The 24,689-nt window shown below is 38.3% G+C and overlaps 2 protein-coding genes across 4 annotated transcripts in view; both read right to left on the reverse strand.

Moving 5' to 3' along the window:
- LOC126035287 (uncharacterized) overlaps positions 1 to 24,689 on the reverse strand; it is a 546,802-nt gene that overhangs the window by 409,615 nt on the left and 112,498 nt on the right. The gene's annotated exons all lie outside the window — the stretch shown is intronic.
- LOC126035290 (ADP-ribosylation factor-like protein 15) overlaps positions 1 to 24,689 on the reverse strand; it is a 278,079-nt gene that overhangs the window by 91,377 nt on the left and 162,013 nt on the right. The window contains exon 5 of one of the 2 annotated variants that reach the window (XM_049793721.1): positions 14,987 to 15,202. The exons of the other annotated variant lie outside the window; for it this stretch is intronic. Coding sequence (XP_049649678.1) covers positions 14,987 to 15,202 — 216 coding nt within the window. Of the gene's footprint in view, positions 1 to 14,986; positions 15,203 to 24,689 lie in introns of those variants that run through there. 2 annotated transcript variants of the gene reach the window in all.

The following is a 24,689-nucleotide window of genomic DNA, read 5'->3' on the forward strand; positions in this document are numbered from 1 at the left end:
CCCCTTAATCCAGGAGGAAATAGTTAGTGACCTGCTACGCCATCTGGACACTCACAAATCTATGGGACCTGATGGGATCCATCCAAGAGTACTGAGGGAACTGGCAGAGGAGCTTGCCAAGCCACTTTCTATCATCTATCAGCGATCCTGGTCAACAGGGGAGGTCCCAGAGGACTGGAGGCTTGCCAATGTGATGTCCATTTACAAGAAGGGTCGGAGGGAGGATCTGGGGAACTACAGGCCTGTTCAGCCTGACCTCGGTACCGGGGAAGATTATGGAATGGTTTGTCTTGAGAGCACTTACATGGCAAGACCAGGATAAGAAGGAGATCAGACCCAGCCAGCATGGGTTCATGAAAGGCAGGTCCTGCTTGACCAACCTGATCTCCTTCTATGACCAGGTGACCCGCCTAGTGGATGAGGGAAAGGCTGTGGATGTTGATTACCTTGACTTCAGCAAGGCCTTTGACACTGTCTCTCATGGTAATACAATTCACGCAAATTGCAAAATAGCACAATAGAAGTTCCTGTAATAAGACCACCTTATCAGTGAGTCTTCCTTTTGCTGGGTCACAGGACTCAATAATTAGCATCAAGGCCCTGACATCGAGTAAAGCCTCAGCTTTCATCTACTTCAGATGATCTCTAGAAAGCTTCATTATAAGATTTACTTGCACTAATTAACAGAGATCGGAGTCAATTAGCTATTTGCAGGCTGCCCAGCACATCACAAGGCACCTATGTTTGCAGTGATGCTGCGTGACAGCAAACTAGATCAATATAACACAACACTCATTTTCTTCCCTAAATGAACATCTCCAGATTTTGGTCACCTCGTGCAAATATTGTCAAGGCTGCTAAACCCAACACAAGCCAAGTAACTTTACAATTCTTTACAAATAAGAATTACTGTTTTTTCTAACCATAATGACAACTTCCAAAAAGCAGCAAGAAAAATGGTAACAAAAAACCCCCCAAACTTATCAGTATTCTTTTAACATTCCAAAATGAAGGATTAAGCTTCCTGCACAACTACGTTTTTAACTCCAGAAGGCATTTAGGAGAAGTAAATAGTAAAATAATTAATGTTTTCACACTGCAATTAGCCCACGGTCTCTCTGTAAAATGCATCTTCATCTTGAAGCTAGGCTGAACCGCAATAACAGGAAAAGTACCAAGCCCTGCATTCAGACCACAGAAGAAGTTCACTTCACAAGTGACTGCACTGTGAATACTGAAGCAGCATTGCCATTCATCTGCCAGTTCTGTACTTTGCAGAACATTTGTTTCTTTGAATACAGTGTAATCTTCTGTTCTCTATTAATTACAGGACCAGCAACCAGTAGTAGAAAATGTCTCTATACAGTATGTATGAAACTAAAGACGTTAATGTATACAGTGGCTCCATCTTTCAGTTGAGCCAGGACATGCCTAAATTAATGTGATCTTAATTCTGCTCTATGAGAGTATGCACAGAAGTATAATCCCAAATTATTTGTTATTAATATGTATTTTGTGCTAGTATGTCACAATGACCATTACATAGGTATCTCCAAATCTATCTTGAATGCAGACCTGAGCTTCCTTGTAGAGCTGAGTCATGACTTCAGACCAAGAGGAGAGTACCTGCAGTGGTGTGCCAAGTGCCAGGACATCCCAAACTCAGTGCCACACTAACACGACTGGTGACTTCTGGTCTGCTCAGAGTACAGTCAGAGTCTGCCTGCAGCTGCCTGGAAAATACTGCGTAGAGATACTTTTTAATCTCTGGTTGATTTTATGCATCTCTTCAGAGGAAATATGTATTTCTTATTTGACATATTGAGCTATTGATATTTTAACTTTGGTGGAAGACTGAAAACTGTTTACTGCATGGGAATTTTGAGTGCTTTTTATTTTCTTAGTTTTACATCATATTGAAATGAAGCTAACTCGCATTCTGCATTTTAAACATGATCTCAAGTTCTCTTATAAGTGGGACATACTGCAATTTTATTACACCAGAAAAACTTTGAGATGTCACAAAACCACTCCTTTAACCAATAAGACGGGGTTTACAGAACTATTATTCAACATGCCATAGATGTGAAAATCACTTGTATGTTGTTTTAACCAATAGATTAAAGTAAACTTAAAATTATTTTTCTGCTATCTGATATTAAATTACATGCATATCTGAATAATTATGTTAAATATGAATATTGCATTAGCATATATATACTTATATATTTAAAAAATTTATAAATGAAGCAATATTGATCATGATGCAGATTGAGTAAGGGATCAGAGGGATCTAGCTAAAGCAAGTGAAGGGGTACATGAGGTAAGATGCCTCCAGTCACAATAACTGCACATGAATGGCTTCTGAAAGGAGTAAGATGAATTACACATAGACCTTACCAAGCCCACCAGCTTCACAACTACGACGGGGCGGATGACTATGTGGAGCCTGCAAGGCTGATGAAGTGCATTCTTCCTCTCCTGCAGGCAATGGCAATCTCTGTCCCAGCTCGGATGACTGATGAAATTACCTCTTTAAAAGCAGTTTGCTCTCTTGACCTGATTATGATTGTAGGTTTATTAGTCCAAGACACTTGGGAAACATTGCATTCATATACAAACATTTCAATTTTTGCCTTACTAACCAAATCTTGTTCCAAGGCTGGATCAGGCGTTTTTTTGTCACTAATCCAGAACTGACAGTAACACAGACCATGCCTACACCTCTGTCTCTCCCTATCTTAGAATTAAGCTCAAAATGAGCAGATAGCTCAAAGATTTCTGTCCTAGGAAGCAAGATTAAAGATATCCTAATTGAGAGAAATAAAAAATATGTTTAGCCCTAATTTCTTTAAAAGAAAAAAGATTGAATCTGAGAGGATAAAGACCATCTTAAAAAGGGGGAACATTTTATTTTTGAAAAAAAGTCTAAATCCATAAAAATAAAGCTTTTTCACCCCTCAGCTTATTAAGGATTTTAAAAACTTAACATATCTTATTAATTGCCTCTAAACCTGGTCAAGTCCTTTTCTTCAGAAAAATGAAATCTCAAAGCCCACCCTTGCACAGAAGAGTCTGGGCTAGGGGCCATTTCTTAAACATTTGTATTTGGGTTACCCGATTGGCTTAGTCATGCGTGCACTTGAGCACCGTCTCCCTTTTCATGTCTACAGAAGAGCCAAGAACCCCAAAAATCACCCCCAAAACAAGCCCAGGCTGTGTGAAGACCACTACCACGTAGCAGAGTGGACATCCAAAACGCTTCTGTTTCCAAGGTTTTGCAACTCTCCTGGATAGCAAACAGCTGCAGTGTTTTGTCTTGTACTTTCTATTTTAATAAATCTAAATGTGAGGATGTTTAAGTATATTTCATCCTATTTAATGGAAGTAACTGTGATGCCAGGTATTAGTTATAAAACTAGACTACTTCTTAATACTCTTAAGTAAAGTTTAGTAGCTTTCAGTAGCATTGTCTTCACAGACCACTTTTACACCTTACTTTTCAGTGATACAGCTGAAGCAAGAAAATGCCAATGCATTGTAAAAATGCTTTTTACAATACTGAAGATAAAGCATTAGCTTTTCAAAATTATTTATAAATCTGAAGAATTTGTAAAACATTCTCTAAAAGATTTTGTGTTTAGAACCCGGCAAGCCTGCTCTCTGTACCTCAGAAACATCTGCCCACTCCCCGCCTTGACACACTGCATCTCCACAAAATCAGCAGCACTGTAACAAGCTCTCATACAAGGAGACAGCCAGAAGAAAATAGCCAAGCAATTAAGTTAAACTTCTCCTTGGAAACGTGGTACTACTTTGGTGTTGATATTGACCTTCACTGAGCACAGAGCAGTCCTACAAACAAAGAATATTCAGTAAAAAATGAGATGAGGGTATGATGAAAAGGATGAGGGAGAGAAGAAAGGACATAGGAACTGGAGAAAGAACCACAGGGTCAGAAACAACACCAGAAAATCCTGCCTCACACATATAAAACTAAATGAAAGTCAGAATAGACAAACTATTTTAAAAGGTTTTTTTTGTTTGCTTGCTTTTTCCTCAGTTCAGCTGCACTGTGAAAGAAGTCAAAGATAATACAGCAATTAAGCTAACTATAGTTTCTTGAAACATTTACTCTGGGCTTTGATCGTTGAACCCAAATCCCTCCAGTCCAGCTTTGTATCCCATCCTCATTCTTGCAAGGGAGCCTAAGGAGAGTTGCCTTCTCACATCCAGTCAGGTGCTCCTTCTCTTCTCCTCATCAGAGCCAGGCAAGCGCAGAGGATCCAAACAGCTGTACAACTGCAACAAATGTGATTGACTGACCCCTTCAGAAAACTGCAACTTTTCTCCCCATCATATTCTAAACCCTGAGGCAAAGACTTGTGTATTTCACTTCACTTTCAGAATCCTTAAACATGGTTCTGAGAACCTTTCTTGGAAGAACAGATTTCCATTATGAGTAATGTTAAGAGAAGCTAATACTACTGAAATTCAGGGGAAGTTCATACTGAAATATTTATTCTTACTCTAAAAACTTCTTGAATGGACTGGATTACATTCACAAGTCTAGAACTCATGATGCAGCTTCCACCGTTCATGTCTATCATTTCTGCCTTAGCGCAAAATCTTGCTCAATTTGCCCAAAGTCTGCAGTACTCTACATTTTACTGAGGGTAAGAGGACTCTGAGGTCTTGGGGTTAGAGAGATGGAAGAATAGGAGGACTGTTAACTGGTCTTTCCTTTCCTGAATATTTTGATAACATTAAGTTCTAGGTGATCCAAAGGAAATGGATAGCGGATTTTTTTTAAATTTTTTTTTTTACTGTATTTAAAAATAAAATCACTATAGAGTGCCAAATCATTAGACATTTCTGAGAGAACATGAACATAGGTTTTCTTCTCAGAATTAATTTGTGCCCAACCACTTAAAGTATCTCTGTGTGTCGTTCACTTCCTGCCACATCTTGAATAAAATGAAGATGCTTTCAGAAAAGTGTACCCTTTCCAGTATAGCAGTAGAGGATGTCGGTTTCAAAGGTGATCAAGTTCTCCATATATTAAAGCACAGGTTTCCTTGTGTAAAGTGAGAATTCCATAAGACCAGTATAAAGACCAGACCTGAAGACCAGCACGAACATGTACATCACAGTGAGACAACTCATTCTTTATGAAAGCACATGCTGGGCCTAACAAGCTTAGGCCTCTGTTATAATCTCTATCTCCTTTACCTCTAGGTATATGAGGCCAGATTTTTCATGCAATATTATTTGTATATATTTCAATCCTTCTGCCACTTTTTTACTTCTCTAGAAGGATGTTATTATCCAAACATCTGGATCTGTTCTTTTCTCTATAATCTAATAAGCAATATTTTATGGGCTGTATATTCATCTAGAAATACTGTATATGTCTGCAGTTATGTACACTGTATTGAAGGTAAGAGAGAAAAAGATGCCGCTTATGTTCTTTATACCTGATTGTGTTTTATGTTTCTCATGATGAAGAACAGGACCAGCAAATCTACACACATTGTAAAGGCCTTTTTAAAAACTACTCACCTCATGATCTAAACTACTTGTAATAACAAATTATCTGATTAAAGGCTCCTCTAACAAAAGTAGATAAATTTATCTTGCCTACAGGCATAAATGAGAGTGCATCTGCAGACTTACAATAATGTTTTATCTATTGGTCTCTTTCACAGCTCAGTAACATATACTAAAGAAGCATTTTAATAAATTCATCTGCCTTTTGTACTTCAGAGGGGGGGGAAGAGAAGGAGAAAACGCAAACGTCTCCAGTTTTCATGTAAGCCAACAGTTTAAAAGGGGTCTATTAGAGTACACTTGGCTCCTGATGGAACTACTTGAGAACCTGTCATATGGCATGCCAAGTTCTTTTAAACACTCTGAACAGGTTTATTATTACTGCTCTACAAAGTCTGCAACAAGTCTTGGCAATCCTACCACTCAACAAGAGGAACAGTATACCAGATGTGTTTAGAATCCAAAAGCGCAAAATTGCCTATTTCAATTTACAAGTCACCTTTAATCTTTTCAACTAACCTTTCAAACTATAGTCAATCCAGGGTCTCATCTATTTTAGCATGATAGGTAGATGGAAATATAATGAGAGAACTCAGTTGTCATACTAGCTGCTGTTTGGCCAAAACCACTTTTCTATTACGTTATAGTCTTTTGGTAAATGTAACTGAAGACAAACTAAAATAACTAAATGCTGCTGGACAGTAAAAGTATAGTGCACAGATATACAATATTTTAGTTGATGTTCACTGCAGCACTGTCTAGGGGATGTATGTAAACATACATGTACACATCCAGGTTAATTTTGAATGATCTTTCCTCTCATCCCGACTCCCCCTTTTCATCTATCTACCAGAAAACATCTGGAATGACAAAACTATCATGTTAGAAGTGGCCAAGATACCACTGATACTGATTAAATGATCAGTAACGGAGTTTCAAAATGCTACAATCCTTAATTTTCAGATAATCATGTAATGTAATAACATAGTAACATTTATTAAACTCTGCATGTTTTGGTGGGTTTTTTTTTGTTTGTTTTGTTGGTTTTTTTTTGGGGGGTTGTTTGTTTGTTTTTTTTTTTTAAGAGTTTCTGGCTCCCAAAATTGAGACAGAAACAATTTAAGAAAGAAAATTAAAAATTAAGATTCTGGAGCATAATTCTTCGGCAAACAATGTCAGCTCTAGCAAATTCAGGATATAAATAGACAGAGCAAAAAAAGTTTTTTTCATAGAAGCCATGTATGTTGTTTAAAATTTAAGATTTCAATTTATCTCTTTGACCAACAGATGTGATCTAAATGGTTTGGAAATACTAATTCAGTGATTTGAGATGTTATATTGCTGTAGTTATCAAAGCTACAGGCTGTGTGGATATGGTATGGAAAAGTACCCTTATGCAAATGCTGGCAGTAAGCAGGAAAGTTGGGCTGTTTCTTCAGGAAAGTGAGTTGAGTATTGGTGAAAAGTTAAAAATCTTCTTAAGTTGTTTTAAACAACAAAGTCTACAAACTAGGAGCATGCAGCATCTTTCTACCATTTCAGCAATGATGGATTCTAACAGGATGATAGCAAGAACTGTTTGCCACATTACTGTGTCTAGCGTGGTAACTTAATTTCAGCACATTATGTAGGCATTCTTCTACTTCCTTTGTACAAACCAAGATGAGTTGCTCAAATCTGGATGACCTTATAGAAATAAACATCATACAGTTGTTGCTCTCAACAGCTTATGTACACCTATTCTCATCTTAATGATGAAAATCAGCAGTTGGAAAAATCATGACTGAGACCTCCCAGGATGATGAAGAGCAGCTGCTAATCATGCCACAAGTTATGCAACTGGGGGGGGGGGCAGTTCAAAAACCAAAGCAGATTGCTACAAAGACAGGCCTATGTACAACAGATAGATATCTATATAACTGTAGGGATAAATACTTACCTGTATGCACAGGAACATCAGAGCCAGACACTCTTCTCCTCAGGGGAAACTCAGAACCATGAGACACTATGTGCATTTTGCTCTACATGAACACCACACACCTTCCTATATACCTCCAAGGTGAATCCTGGAATTGGACTCAGAGACTGATGAAAGTCAGATTATCCATGTTAATATTCTGATAACATTATGTCAATAGGGTGAAAGTACAAGCATATAGGAAACAAAGAGGAAATATTTATATGGATCAATGCTTCCTTTGCAAACAAAATTTTGGGATAGCGAACTTCTTGGACAGAAAAATTTTTGCATAGGATTTTTTCCATTCAGGTCATGTAATACTACTAATCAATAAATAACTTTCTGAGGACAGTTGAAGAACAAACACCCATTGCAAAACGTGCCTGTCCTGGTTTCAGCTGGGATAGAATTAATTTCCTTCTAGTAGCTGGTACAGTGTTATGTTTTGGATTTAGTATGAGAAGAATGTTGATAACATACTGATGTTTTCAGTTGTTGCTAAGTAATGTTTAGTCTAAAGTCAAGGATTTTTCAGCTTCTCATGCCCAGCTAGCAAGAAGGCTGGAGGGGCACAAGGAGTTGGGAGGGGACACAGACAGGACAGCTGACCCAAAGTGGCCAACAGGGTATTCCATACCAAGTGATGTCATGTCTAGTATGTAAACTGGGGGGAGTGGGGGTGGGGGGATTGCTGCTCAGGGACTAACTGGGCATCGATCGGTGGGTGGTAAGCAATTGCATTGTACATCACTTGTATATTCCAATCCTTTTATTATTACTATTGTCATTTTATTAGTGTTATCATTATCATTATTAGTTTCTTCTTTTCTGTTCTATTAAACTGTTCTTATCTCAACCCACAATTTTTACTTTTTTTCCCCCTGATTGTCTCCCCCATCCCACTGGGTGGGGGGGAAGTGAGTGAGCAGCTGCGTGGTGCTTAGTTGCTGGTTGGGGTTAAACCATGACAATGCCATGAAATGGGAGTTGTTCCTTCTGATGATATGATGAAATATTCCAAAAGACACAAGTGTCCTCCTACAACTCTTTCTGAACATAATACCAGAACATGCTTGGTTACTGCTTTGTAAAATTAAGATAATTTTCTCCTTTCAACAAGCACCTCTTACAAAAAAAAAATCCTTATTAATTAATGTTATTATTCCGTAGCAACTTCCTTTACATTGTCACAACAAAGATCTATCCCATCATAATGAGATTACGTAAAATATACACCCTCTTTCGTTGCATAACACCACCTAAAATGGTCTTTACATAAGCTTCTTTTACCAATGAATTTTTTTTGAACATGTATGTCTTTTGGGCAATCAAAAATCTAAAGTTGTTTTCTTCAGCTTAAGAAAGCTGTTTTTATGGTCTTGCTGCTCCTTAACTCCTTAAAGGATTTATTAACATTATTCAAAAAGATAGCTGATGAAGAACATTTAACTGTTTAACAATACTCAACAGACAGTTGATTATAGAAAGACATGTAGGTGTACATACAGCAGGTGGATAAATTATGCACATCTGGATTACTTTTGGCAAGAAACACAGCTAAGTGTCTAAAACCAAGTGAAGCAATCTGTCACTATCAATATGTGCATTTATTTAAAAGACATCAATTATTCAAAGTCATATTATCTATTACTTCATAAATGTTCCAGTGCTTCATGAGACTGCAAAGCAGATGACAAAACACACTGCATAAATTGCCAAAGGCTGTATAAACAGGGATAATTTTGAACTCACCATACATATAGGAGTAGCCAAATTTTCAAGTCAGCTCTGTTCTCCATTAGTTTATACTAAAAATATAAGTACACAGAAAAGGCATGTAATCGAGTTCTGAATAGCCAGCCTCAAAACTTAGCTGCAAATGGTTAAAACAATTTGGTAAGTTCAAAGAAAATTAAACAAGATTAAATTATCAGAAAAGTTGCAATTACAAACTCATTTGTAATGGTAACTGTTTATTTTTAGTGATAGTTTAATGAGAAAATATGCCATCTCATATGTAACTTTCTTGGCCAAAACAAAATAACAGATTAGTGGTAGACAGAGCTTACACCATCTTGAAAGGGAAGCATAAAACTGAAAGTTGAGAAGGCATGCTGTTGTGGTTTAAGCCCAGCCAGCAACAAAGCACCATGAGGCCGCTCGCTCACTCCTCCCCCCTAGTGGGATGGGCAGGAGAAAATATAACAAAAAGCTTGTGGGTCGAGAAAAGGACAGGAAGGGATCACTCACCAATTATGGTCATGGGCAAAAGACAGGCTCAACTTGGGGAAAAAACAAAATCAATTTAATTTGTTACCAATCAAATCAGAGCAGAATAGTGAGAAATACAACCAAAACTTAAAACACCTTCCCCCCACCCCTCCCTCCTTCCTGGGCTCAACTTCACTCCCGATTTTCTCTACCTACTCCTGCCTAGCAGCACAGGGGGATGGGAATGAGGGTTGTGGTCACTGCATCACATGTTGTCTCTGCCGCTCCTTCCTCCTCAGGGGGAGGACTCCTCACACTCTTCCCCTGCTCCAGCGTGGGGTCCCTCCCATGGGAGACAGTCCTCCACGAACTTCTCCAACATGAGTCCTTCCCACAGGCTGCAGTTCTTCACGAACTGCTCCAGCGTGGGTCCTTTCCACGGTGTGCAGTCCTTCAGGCACAGAGTGCTCCAGCATGGGCTTTCCCATGGAGTCATGGCCTTCTTTGGGGGCATCCACCTGCTCCTGCGTGGGGTCCTCCACAGCCTGCATCTGCTCCCCCACTCACCTCCATGGGCTGCAGGGGAACAGCCTGCCAATTCACCATGGGCTGCAGGGGCATCACCTCCTCCGGTGCCCCTCCTCCCCCTCCTTCTTCACTGACCTTGGTGTCTGCATAGGTGTTTCTCTCACATTCCACTCCCCTCTCCGCTGCAGGTTCCCCTTCTTAAATCTGTTCTCCCAGAGGCGCTACCACAGTCTCTGATGGGCTCAGCCTTGGCCAGTGGTGGGTCTGACTTGGAGCCAGGGAAGCTTCTAGCAGCTTCTCACAGAAGCCACCCCTGTGGCCCCTCCCCCACTACCAAAACCCTGCCACGCAAACCCAATACACATGCTTATTCTTAATTTAAATCTAATACAAGTAAACAAAACAGAAAAACTCCAATAGATATGGATTAATATTTGCCATGGACACCAACAGGTATATAAAAACAAATTAGGTGATTAAAAAGCCAGAGGTATTTTTCTCAAAACAACAGTGAGTATGACCAACAAGGCCTTTATAAATCTAAAAATGTTAAAAAAATATAAAAATCAAAATCAGATTTTGTGACAAAAAGCCTACTTGCTTTCTTAGGCATTAAAATCATTCAACTCATACTAAACACAGGAGGGAAAGGAATGAAGGGGGGCAGTATTAACATTGCCTATCATTTCTCATCTAAAAAAAGCTACAAAAATATTTTGTAAGAATTCCAAGACTGCCCATTGCTTAAGAGAAGGTGAAAACCCCTTTGGCTGATGGTGATGTTTCTTTGCTATATAAAATTCCATTCAGCTTTAGCTGAACAATCATATTAGACTCATCCACACTAGTCTTATATATCTGAAGGGAACAAAACCTCATTCTGTCTCATTTACACTAGCTAGATGTACAGAGAGACAACATTAAGTCTGCATAAGTAAATTTAACTCTAACATTCAAATACCTTCCTTAATTTTAAAAAGTTAGAAAAGTTTTGATTTACAGTTGTAAGAGATCATGAATTATATTCAAAAGAAATGTAAATTACTTGAGATAGATTAATAGTATTCAAGTACTTAATTGAAATTACTTTAATATTTGCCATACCAAAATGAAACAATTTTGGAATACATTTCAGAACCTAAAACCTTTGCATGCCTTCTATAAAAGTAGTCACCACTTACAACACACACACAGAGGTAAATAACCAGCTATAACACGTGTTACATTTTAAAATAAGGAATTGATTCACCATCTTACTGAACACTAAATCTGCAGCTAAGAGAGAGTTTTAACCTAGCCAAACATGAAAAAGAAAAGCTGGAAGAAGCCAGCAAGGAGACAGTAGAATTATCTCTCTTCCTGATGGGCAATCTCTTCTCTGGGAGAGGAGAAAGCATCACACTGCTGGGGCTGTCAGGATAACAGATTGCATACCAGTCTCAGGACAAATGCACTATGCAGCAGGAATTCACGCGTGTCCTCGAGAGATTCACTTAACATGCCTTTTTGTTTGTGTTTTCCTGCTGGTTCACTTAGTGGATCACTGTATCCATTTCTCACCTTGAATAATCTACTTCTCTCCAGTACCCCTAAAATTTTCACTCTTCATGAGTACCCAAAGTAAACATGCAAAATTTGGTACAAGTGTTTCCCACCAAAAAAAGGACTTGAGAAATTCTCCTGACAGGCATGCATATTAATGCAATTAATATTTTAAGATTATTAATTAAACTGAATTGAAATAAATCCCTTAAAGATAAGTGCAAAGGGTTGCTTACCAGGACAAAATTCTTAAACAGCATTGAAATGGGTAAACAAGCTGCACAGTGACACAGGTTGGGTGTAATACAAATTGACAATATGGTGTACACTCTAATTGGGCACTTGATGTGAATTACTTGTGTCAGCTAAAATGAATAGACAGGGAACTTGATAACTTCAGTTGTACTGTATTTCACTTTAAAATGCTTTCAGTAGATTCGCAATAGTTTATACTCTAACGGTGGCTTTTTTATTGCGTAAATGTTCAGACTCAATTGACTAGATATGCTGCAATGTCTTGAACATTAAACTCTCTACCAGCAGAAGGGGACCTCTATTATGATTTCTTTCTTTCAACACACTCCAAAGGCAGTCTTATAAATCCATTATTTAGCTTCTAATGCATTCTTCTTACAAACATCATATATAGGACTAGGCTAATACTCCTATTTCCCATGGGCATTCAAGACAAGACTTAAATTTGCCAATTGCTCATGTTGCTTTGATCACACCATGAAACAGCATTGCTAAAGCTACTTCTAAAATTCCAATGTATACCAGCATGACTGTATGTTACAGATATTTTTATTGACCCTTGTTTTAAATTACTTTTTATCAGTTTACATAATTCATTTCACAATCACAGTCTTTGGAGCTTTGTTTTTCTATCACAGAAATCAACATTTTTCTTTCACCTGTACTTGGGTCTCCAAGTTATTCAAAGCTACACATTGCTGTTATAATTCTAGAGCATTTATAAGACTTTTCTATATGGACATAAGATGGAGTGCAGAAATAACCTACTTCCACAAAGTGAACTGTAAACTTGTGCAGCAAGTCCACAGCAAAGACAGGAAATGAACCTGTATTTCCTAATATCTCAATAATTGTTATGACTTCTTCCACTGTAAGTAACAGTTATTTCTAATCTTAATTTCTATCCCCCAAAAGCCCCCCTTGGATTAAAGCAAACTGTATGTGTTGTCAAATGAAGCAACTGGTAATTAGCTTGCATAATGAAAAAGAATATGGTATATTAATTGTCAAAAATATAACTTCTTTCTGATGATAGCAATTTAAAAATTGGACAGTAGACATTCAATAATTTTGCTGGAGTCATCAAGTTGGAAACTTTATGCATAGAAGCATCTTAGAGCTAAAATATTTTAAATATACAGTTTTCTTTCATTTACTTTGTGAGATGTTACCCACAAAAGATGCTCTAAATTGGTGTTTATCATGAAACAGTAGGAGCAGATATAAAAACAAGAAACACAGATCTAACATAATTCAAGAAAAACACCTTGAACAGGTTCTTCCACTTTTTTTTCTTTTTTTTTTTTTAAAGGAGCTAAGATTAAAAGTAGCTTTAAAAATCCATCACAGTTAAAGTTTTGTTTTAAGGGGTAATCATTTTAAGGGGTAAAATGCTTTTCTCACTGCAGGATGAGTGCCGCATAAAAAAAAGAATACCCAAATCCCTGGTTAATTTTGCCAAAATCTAATCTGAGTGCTTAACTGTGCCATTATGTTGTGCTCAAAGAAAACTTTGATTGTAAAATCCTTTTCAGAGACCAAAATGAATGACAATAGGAAAGCAGGTTTCTATAGCAGGGCAACTCTGTTAAAGCCATGTCAGCTTCCAGGAGCTTTAATTTGCTTCTATGGTGGCCTTTGTTTTTATCTTTAAAAAATTCGTAACTACATGACACACACGTACCTAATTTTTTTCAGTATTCTTTCGTAAAATTTTAATTGCTCTCAGACACACATTTGTGAGGGGCGATGGTCACTGGAGCAGATTTGCAGAGCACCACAAACAGGTGAAGCTCTAAGCCTCTGACAAGAAGTCCCAAACATCAACAATTTCAATTCTTTTTGCGAGGCAAACAGGCAAGCACAGCTCTCATTTTCTGCTTTTTAGCATTCTTCTCACTCAGTGCTTGGTGACATTAGCTGGCACACCCTGTCTGTAAATATTCTTTCACTGCAGAACTAGTTTCATGGAGAAAAAAAGAAAAGGAATTTTCTAGGACTCATTTGCTTTTCTCTTCTTCATCTCTCCTCCCTTGTTTGCCTGTTAAATTTAAGATTAAATACTCAGGTCTGTAAAGACAAGCAGGACATTATTACTGTATGACAAAAAACAAACCTTGTCTTTTCTAACAATAGTCTGCCAGCCTCAGAGACAAACTACAAGAAACATGTGGCTTGGCCCTTCCAAGACAAAACTTTAGATACTATGTGTAAATAATAATGTTTCCCTAGTGCTATAAAATACAAAATAGCTGATATGGCCCTAAAATATAGTACCATAGCACAATAAAACCTTACAGGATCCAGTATCAGTTTGCAGCACACAATTTAAAGAAGTAGCATGGGGTTGTTGGAAGGTTTCTGGTATTGATCCATGTCTAGCATAAAAAATTATGACGATAAACAAAGTTTTATTTTGGAAATTACCCATAGCACCTCAAAGCTCCTGAAGAGGAAGATTATGATGGTGGTATCTATAACTCTTCCTCTGTAGGAACAGCAAGCATTCTACTAAAAGGGTAGATATATAGAAACCCAACTCAAAATCAGAGAGGTTTTTAATAATAAGGTGACAAATCCAAACTCTTTTTGAAAGAAGACAACTATTTTCAATAGCACTGAAGTAGAAATTTGCTCAATAAGAATAGACTTCAATTTTCTTCTTATCACCAGAAATTAAGACTTTCAGAGTGCTTTCAAGTAAGACAATTATAAACATCATGGTGATGAATAACTGTTCACAACTGTCCTAGCAACAAAAGCTGCAAATAAGAAAACATTTCTCTATTTCTGAGCACTGCACAAAGCAGCCATCTAAGCAAAATCTGAAGATGCAACAGAGACAAATTTGATAGAGGTTGTGAGACTGATGGCCCCGCTCAGATCTATCGCTGTTGTAGAGGGAGGACAGTTGTCCAAAGTGCAATCAGCTGAAAAATGCTAAATTTGTGGAATCCTGTGGTATTTTACAGGATTTCTGGTAGAGTTTTCCGGCATTTGTATGGAACTACATCGGTTTCTTGCTGAGTCTTTTGTGGAGCTCAAGCTGCAAATTCCTTTAATAGGTACAAGATTGCCACACTTTTCAAGCAGTAATAATTTATACCAGTCTTCACAAAACTCCCATAAACTTGACTCCTGAAGAACCTCATCAGTCTAAATTAAGAACAAAGCAACAATTAAGGTCCAAAAAAAAGAGAATTGGGAATCAGATTTAAAGCTTTTTCTTTTCTGTCTCTGGAAAAACACAGAATTGTATCAAAGCTTGCAAACAACTCACAAACTAGCTGAGACTACTTTTTGCCTATTAATACAAAATTAAAGAATCATTATCTATTAGCACTTACATTCTTTATATTAACACTTATATTCTGAATATTAGCACCTACATTCTGACTTATTAATTCTGAAATACTTCTAAATAGGAACAATTTAATTTTTTTTTCATATAAAAGATGAATTAAAACTCCATTAAGAACATACAATCAAGCGAAAGAAATGGAAACAACTGAAATAATCTAAACAGTAACAGAGAATTTTAATTCTGCAGGATAGAGAAAATTATGGTCTTCAATGGGTATACTAGCAAAATGACCACTTCAGTATGGACATTTCACATATCTACGAAATATTTTATAAAATACTACTTCTGCACTGTTTAACACCATACCTGAATAAACAAGTAAGACCTCAACCTAAAATGTGATGAATTTAAAATAAACAAAGTAGTATATTACCTTGACATCCCACTGCAAACTTTTTGTGGGCTTAAAAACAATTTACTTGGCAGCAAACTTTTTGGTTTTTTTTTTTAAAGAATTTCCAGACACCAAGCTGCAAAAACTATTCATGTCTTTAAGAAAGCCAACAAGAATATATGAAAATTTATCATGTTCTTCAGATGAGTAAGTAATACTCTTTCACTGCCAGTGATTGGCAGTATCAGTACATTAATCTACTCTTAGATTGACTTTTGTTTATAAGCCAATTTTGAAATACTGTTCCAGTGTCTTGATTCCTAAACAAACACCCTAAAAAATTAGTCCAGTGAGATGACATTAGTCTCTTCTCACTGACCAAATGCTTTGTAATAAGCAGATTGGCAGAGATGACTTAATTCAGACACACTGAGTAACTGAATAATTAAATCAAATAGAAGAGCTAATAAAGAGTGCATAGACACTGCACAGACAATGTTATCTAGGGAATGTAGAAAGTAAACGGAAAGAGAATAGTAGTAAAGCTTAAGTGTGTTTTGATTCAGTATTCTGATTTGTTGAACATTTTCCCATCATTTTATGCCCCAATAATTTTCCATTGACTAACATGACTTAAAGCTACAGAGAAAGCTAGTCAAATGCAGTTTCTTAGAATGTATCTCCACCAAGTTGCTGCAACTAAACATCAGTTAAAATATGGAAATGTACCCTGGTAAAATTCTTTCAGTTGAGTTTGTGGTAACCACTACGCTACTTTGGATACTACACTGTTTCAAAATAAATTAATTCCATATAAAAATTCTAATCATTAGCTAATTTTACAATGTGGTAAAACCAAGATTGACACACTCAGAAAGTCATTGAGAAATGCAGCATTGTATATAGAAAACGTACTTTGTTTCCCACATTAAACTGTCATGTAAACTTCAGTTTATCAGGAGGTAAAACTACACCATACGTTCACTGAAAACAAAAGAGGATCAAGATAAACCAAAAATAATCTGGCAACACATATTAATACATAATCCAATGCAAGTAAAAACCAAAAGCTAAGGTTCAACATGATTAGCCTGACATCTTATTGTCCTCTGTTCCTTTTAACCAAGACACTCCCTTAATGTCAATGAAATAATTTGAATGATCAAGGGGAGTACAGTTCCTGAAGTCAGAAAATAAAAATTTTCTTAATTCTGGTCAGCTGTTCTCAAACATTTAAGTTTATATATTTACTAGTCACAATGATGTCAAATATAGAAAATCCTGTTTTAAATTAAGTTAGTTAATAATTTTCAACTTCAAACAATTTTAATTAATACCTAGAGAAGTAGCCAAGATCATTCTGATCCTTTCTATTCTTCGTGATTGATGATGCGTCCCTCTTGGCAGGAAAACAAACCATTGACCCAGCACAGAGTGGCTTAGTGGTCAAAGTGAGGAGGGGATACCTCCTCAAACGACCACTGAAGACCACCTGAGACCCCCACAAATGCAGAGAAGGCATCTGATGTGTCATGGTTATGTAATCCTATGCATATGCATTAGATAGTTTGAATATGTACTAGGTAGGAGTAGTTTAATAAATTAGATGCAATTGTTACTGTATAAAAGAGACACACCTGATGAATCTGGTGTGCTTGATTTGTGGAAAGTCCACCGAGCACCCAGGCCTGAATAAAAAGCAATATCTCTCCTGAGTGTGTGAGATTAGTCTATTGCACACTGGGTAACGAATCCACTTTTAGGACAACAGCAATGAGACACAGAAAGATCAAGACAACAAACTCTGTCCCTGTAGCACAATCTAAAAGTTAATGCAGTTGTATGCCAATTGTGGAAAATTGATTTTTCACAGGCAGCAGGAGTAAGAATCAATTAGCAAAACTGCCGGTAGCAGACAGAAAATAGTACCTTACCCCTAAGACCACCCATTTGTTTTATTACCTACTGCTTCAATTGACAATGATAATTGTCATGGTTTAACCCCAGCCAGCAACTAAGCACCACGCAGCTGCTCGCTCACTCCCCCCCATCCAGTGGGATGGGGGAGAAAATCGGGAAAAAGAAGTAAAACTCCTGGGTTGAGATAAGAACGGTTTAGTAGAACAGAAAAGAAGAAACTAATAATGATAATGATAACAGTAATAAAATGACAGCAGTAGTAATAAAAGGACTGGAATGTACAAATGATGCACAGGGCAATTGCTCACCACCCGCTGACCAACACCCAGCTAGTCCCCCGAGTGGCGATTCCCTGCCCCCACTTCCCAGTTCCTAAACTAGATGGGACATCACATGGTATGGAATACCCTCTTGGCCACTTTGGGTCAGGTGCCCTGGCTGTGTCCTGTGCCAACTTCTTGTGCCCCTCCAGCTTTCTCGCTGGCTGGGCATGAGAAGCTGAAAAATCCTTGACTTTAGTCTAAGCACTACTGAGCACCAACTGAAAACATCAGTGTTATCAACATTCTTCCCATACTGAACTCAAAACATAGCACTGTACCAGCTACTAGGAAGACAGTTAACTCTATGCCAGCTGAAACTAGGACAGTATCCACCCCTTATTCTATACCATTGACATCATGCTCAGTTCCCATACCTTTAGTTACATCCTGATCAATCATCATCACCTTTCCATCCCTTTGAGACATATGAACAATGAGATATATATATGTATACACACACAGAGATATCATTCCTTTAGTTCATGGGTTATGTTCATAAAACATTTGTTGAGTTCAATTAGTTTCCGACTCTGGGCTCCATCTGTCATACCAGTCTGTCTGGGCAGGAGGGATGGTGCAAAGTCCTCTCAGTTGGTAGAGCAGAACTGGGCTTCAGTGTGACGGTGTGCGGTGTGACGAGCAGGTGACATTTGATGCAGCAGGAGGATGGTGTGCACCGTTGGATTGTTGCATTGTGGAGTCAGTTCTAGTTCCATCACTACTGCGCTTTGCTCAGTTTTATCACAGTTCTTTCTTGCTTGATCTAAGTGATTCTTACAATACTATTATGGATATAGCATATAACAATTATAGTAATGATAACATACAGTGGCAGGGTTATATAGCAACTAACATCATACAGTTTACTTCTGGCTATTCTCACCTAAAATCAAATCCCCTTGAGGCACACATCGGACTTCCCCATCTTTTTGCATCACCCACCAAGTACACCCAGGCCCTTGAGCAAAAGCAATCCCATGAATGGGTTTTCCTTTGCCTGAGGCAGGAGTAACCCAGACTGTTTTCCCTAACATAGTTTTCATGTGCACTACAGGGACTTTATCCCCTTCTACAGTATGTAAAAATTCTGATTGGGCAGGGCCATCCTGATTGGCAGATCCTCTGGTGTTGACTAACCAGGTGGCTTTTGCTAAATGTGTATGCCAATGTTTGAAAGTTCCACCCCCCATTGCTTTCAATGTAGCTTTTAACAGTCCACTGTATCACTCAATTTTCCCAGAGGCTGGTGCATGATAGGGGATATGATACACCCACTCAATGCCATGTTCTTTGGCCCAGGTGTCTATGAGGTTGTTTCAGAAATGAGTCCCATTGTCTGACTCAATTCTTTCTGGGGTGCCATGTCGCCACAAGACCTGCTTCTCAAGGCCCAGGATAGTGGGCAGCTAAAAGGCTGCACTTTGATTTTTACTAAAGCCAGGCAGATCAGAAATAGCAATGACAAGAGTTTGCTATGAGTTAAAGGCTATCAATGCAACAGCTTAAAAGGATATTCTGCATGGTAGTTGTACTCTTAAAATCATGGAGATTCAGGCCACTGCCAAGTAAGCAAATGAAACAAAATAGCAAATATAAATTCAGAAATCGGTAGCTCCAGCTTTTTCTTTTTGCAATTGCAAAGTGGCCATAAAAAATTTGCTAATATTAACCAAAGATGACAAAGTATATTAGTCTATCTTAAAGACAGGCTGTCAAGTCCAATTCAAGCGTCAGGAAGCAACATTTACTATTAGGAAAAATTATTCTTCAGAACATAAATACAATGGGTTTTTTTGGTCTCTGCATTTATAAGTGTAAATTTAGGATAAATCTGTATTCATTTCATGACCGATGGCATGAAGATTAGTGTTTAATGTTTGCTCCAAGAGAAACAATAAAGAATATGAGGAAAAACAAAATCATGCTGCAGAAGACTAGAAATCTACATTCCTGGGTAACTGCTGCTAGATTTTTATTTTTACATATATATGCATGTATATGTGTATATTTAATAAATACAAATAAAAATTATATATTATACAAACATGTGCACACATACTCTCTACAGGCACATAATTAAGGGGTCCCCAGGGCTCATAAAGAAAGTGCAGCAACCTTTTTATTGTTTGGCCTTTCTTTTGCACCCAGTCTCATAAAACAGTCAACCATTAAAGTACTTTAAAAAGCTGTTTTTCTTTTCATATTTACAGCATGATTTTATAATGCACCCTTAATGTTTTATAGAAGCTGGTACTTCTGTATGTCCTCCTGGCAAATTCAACATGAACCACAAACTTCCTAATTTACAACTTTCAGAAATCGGAATACTTTTGAATACCGGATTCTCAACTTTGCAATTTAATGACAACCCTGCTTTTGGCCTTTTCTGACTTGTTGTGAAGTAAATCAGGCACACTAATGTGGGCTAACAAGTCTTTTTCACACTGTTCGATCACCCTGCATCTTTTTTCTCCACAGACACTGCCTCTCTCCCACTCTCTGTCTAGCCATCCTCCCTCAAAGCAAACAAAATGGTCACTGTAACCCTGCATTACTGCTCATTAGATCACAGGTTAGTCAAGTGGAACTGCCCGAGGTTCCCAAAGGAGAGCTATACTTCAAAAATCTGTCCATGTCAAATGAAGAAAAAAACAATAAGCATGGGGTCACCCAGATCAATGATCAAAAGAGACTGAGAATAGTGGAGGGAAAAAAGAAAAAGCAGCCCTTCTTTGTTAAAAAACAGCCTTCTGTATAATAAATCAGAATACAAAGATACTAAGCTTTTTCCCCCCTTAACAACACTCCATTTTCACTTTAAAATGCAATACCTTGTTTTTCAGAAGATTTTCTAAAAGTAAGATTATTTTTTAAGTTCTAAGAGTGAGGTTTCAATAAACCTCAAAATTACCTTAAGAAAATTATCAAGAGAAATAATAATGGAAAATATTGGGGATTTTCTCTCCATCATATAAATATTTAATTATTAAAAATATAATTTAAATCAATTTTCATTAAATTATGATTTTAATTTAAACAAATGATGCATTCTGAACTTCATGAAAAATGATACAGGTAGTATGTCCACAGAAAAAGTAGTCAACCAAAATTACATAGTTTGCGCTCTTCTGATACGTGACGGATGTGCAGACACGTGCAATACTTGAAGAATGTGCAACACCATTTCTGCAGCCTCTGTTCATCTTTTAAGAACATATAGGAATTTATTAAAGACAACTAAGAAAACCAAAGAAAAGTCCAAAACAAAACAAAACAAAATTTTATATAAAGCAACAACCTTATCTGTAAGTAATGAATTTTGATACACAGAACAGACCAAATTACTCAATGAAGAGTACTGGCTGTATAACAAAGTTCTCTGCACACATGTGCTTTTGAAAGCAACACAGGATAGTCTCTACTTACCCAGAATGAATGAAATATGAAAAAAATGAATCTACATAATGCATTTTAAAAATTGCATAGATAACTCTGCTTATTCAAAATGAGTTATATATTCTTTAAACAACAAACATACATTGTGCCACCAATGAAGACAATGGTGCAGCTAGAAGAACCCCAATGTTTCCTGCAATATTGGTGACAGGGCATCTTTTAATTTATAAATCTGAAGAGCTTTATGTTTCTGCCCTAGAGGGTAAATCAAATTTCATTCTCTTCTTTCCTTTATCCTCAGCCATGAGTAAGGGCTTAATTAAGAGAGAGGAACAAAGGTATCTAATCTGGAACAGAACATTGGATAGTAGATTTGTAGTTAATATATGCTGCAGCATCAACAAATCATCATTAGAATAATGTCATTATATTCAAAACTCTGCTTCTAGTCTTATGAAGATTGTTCCCAGATGGTAGAGTGGATAATTCATGTTTCTTCAGGGGTATGTCAGCATCTGCTGCAGAATCACTTCAAGAGGGGTATGGGAGAATGGTTTCCTCTTTTTGAACCAAATGTCATTATGCACTGGACAGAAAAGATTTCTGAAAAAAATAACGGACACTGTTCTCAGCATACATTCCTACAGAAGGCCTCCAATGGACTGCTTTAAGCAAAACCTCAGCAGTACTCCATCCTCATCTTCCCTGAACTGTGGGACCCTTCACAACTTTTGAACTTGCTGACTTCCCCTCCATTCTTCATTTTTGATTCAGTCCCAGATTGCTCTCTACTCATCTCTTCTGCTTTACTGCCAGTAATGTTTTGGGGAGTGGCAGGGAGAGGTGTGCAAAAGATTTCTCACTAGTCCCCTTTGATTCCTCCCATTACTCCTCATCTCTGGATTATCCCATTTCCAAAACCCACAATGTCCTGTCCAACACTGTCATGGTTTCAGACCAGCCAGTAACAAAGGACCACGCAGCCGCTCACTCACTCCTCCCCACCCCCTCTGGAGGGATGGGGAGGAGAATTAGAAAGGAGAAAGGAAAAAAAAACGGAACCTCGTGGGCTGAGATAAGGACAATTTACTGGGACAACACAAAAAGAGAAGTTACAACAACAACAACGGTACTAATAAAAGAATATACAAAACGAGTGACACACAGTGCAACTGCTCACCACCTGGAACCCAACGCTCTGCCACTTCCCCCACCGAAAGTCGAGAGCTCCCCCCCAGCCTGCTCCCCAGTTATATACTGAGCATGATGTCACATGGTATGGAATAGCTCCTTGGCTAGTTCAGGTCAGCTGTCCCAGCTGTGCCCCCTCCCAGCTTCCTGTGAAAATTAACTCTATCCCAGCTGAACCCAGGACATTATCCACCTCTTATCCTATACCGTCTACATCATGCCCAGATCTTACATTTTCCGATTAATCAAATCACCACCACTTTCCTTGTCTTTGATATATATATATATGTATGTATATGGACACCTCCAGACACAAATAGCATTCCCGTAGTCTGTGGGCCATCCCTCTAATGTGTCCATCAATTTTATTTAGTCAATGACTTTGGGGCTCCATCTGTTGTAACAGTCCTTCAGGGTAGGATGTAGGGTTCAGTTATATGGAAGTTAGTTATTGGACCTGAAAATAGCTCATGGTCACAAGACTGTTCCAGGCGCCTTTAGAAGGCCTTGAACAGAATAAATAAGAAGATAGAAGAAGAAAGATCCCAATTAGGAAAACACAGGTGCACATTCCACGATAAAGGGAACTTGGCACAAACAACCTCAATTCAGGGACTTATCTTGACCAATTGGACTAAGACAAGTCTTGTATGCTCTAATTAACACAACCAATTATGTCTTATGTTTGTGCGCGTGGACAGTATCGATGTAACCAATCACCACTTATGCTTGTGCGCGTGGACAGTACCGATGTAACCAATCACCGCTTATGCTTGTGCGTGTGGACACCAAGTGCTTGCATGTAGTAGCCAATCAAAGTCTCTCAACAACTTAGAGAATTGTATAAAAATGATTAGCTAAGCTCAATAAACTGGCGACTTTAATCATCACATTGGTGTTCCGTCGTCCGGGCCCCGCACGGATTAATCCCTAAACCCTACATTTGGCGACCTCCGACGTGATCCGAAGAGGAACAAGAGGCAACGCTACTGAAAAGGCGGGGGAATTGCCGCGGACCACGGTGGCTTGAAAGACAGCACCGGCACTGCTCGAGAGAGGCAGGACACTGCTTGGGAAAAGCAGGTAAAATCGTAAGCTTACGTTGATAAAAAGGGCGGCAAGGGTTTCGCAGCATCTGCGAGGGAAAAGACAGCCGGAAAGATATTTATGAGGCTGGTTGAAAAAACAGAGAAAAATATTAAAAAGGACAGAAACCTTTCAATTAGTGTGGGTACAGCTTTTGAGCTTAGTACCCAGAAAGCTATCGGAACCTCCCTATGGGATGAAATTAGTGACAGGTCTAAAGAAGTTAAAGATCTTGCAACTTTATGGAAATTGATTAAGACAACTCTGTAAGAAATGAAAGCAGATCGTAAAACGTCTGTGTCTGCTTTTGCTGCTCTCTCTCTCCAACCGCAAGCGAAAGGGAAAAGCGGGGAGAAAAACATAATGCAGCGAGAGAGACTTTTTGGAGCTTGTCCGCCTGCTCCTGTGCTCTTGACTTCTGCTCCACTCCCTGGGACTGCCGATATTAATCAGCCATCTGACAGTTCCCAAGCCTCCCTAACTGTACGATTAAAGGAAACTCTACAGAATCAGGGAGTGAGTAAAAATCCGCCTATGAGAAAACAGCCCCCAGATACCACTGTTCAACATGAACAAATTATACCTAGCATATACCCTGATTCAAATAATGCAAACGAGGATTTGGCTACTATAATACAAGAACAAGAGAAAGCTAAAATACATGCTGAAGCTCACGCTGTAGCACTCGCGGTAGCATTATGACTGATGGTGCGACAGGGAAAAGGAGACTACGGCCCATACAAAGACCCCCCCGCGTGTCATCGGTGCGGTCAACCAGGGCATTTGAGACGTGCGTGCCCTCAACACATAGCAACGCAGCCTCGATCTGTGCCGGCACGGACTAACAGCAGCCGGTCAAACTTTCCTGGGGTCTGTGAGAGGTTGCAGAAGCCTCTGTACATCCACAAAAGCTATCGCTACACAAAGACATACGAAATGTACATGATGTACAAAAAACTTGTCGGAGACCTGCAGTGGATCCGGCCTTATTGTGGTATCACCAATACAGACTTACAACCACTGTTGGAC

The sequence above is a fragment of the Accipiter gentilis genome, chromosome W, assembly GCF_929443795.1.
Source record: "Accipiter gentilis chromosome W, bAccGen1.1, whole genome shotgun sequence".
NCBI lineage: Eukaryota > Metazoa > Chordata > Aves > Accipitriformes > Accipitridae > Astur > Astur gentilis.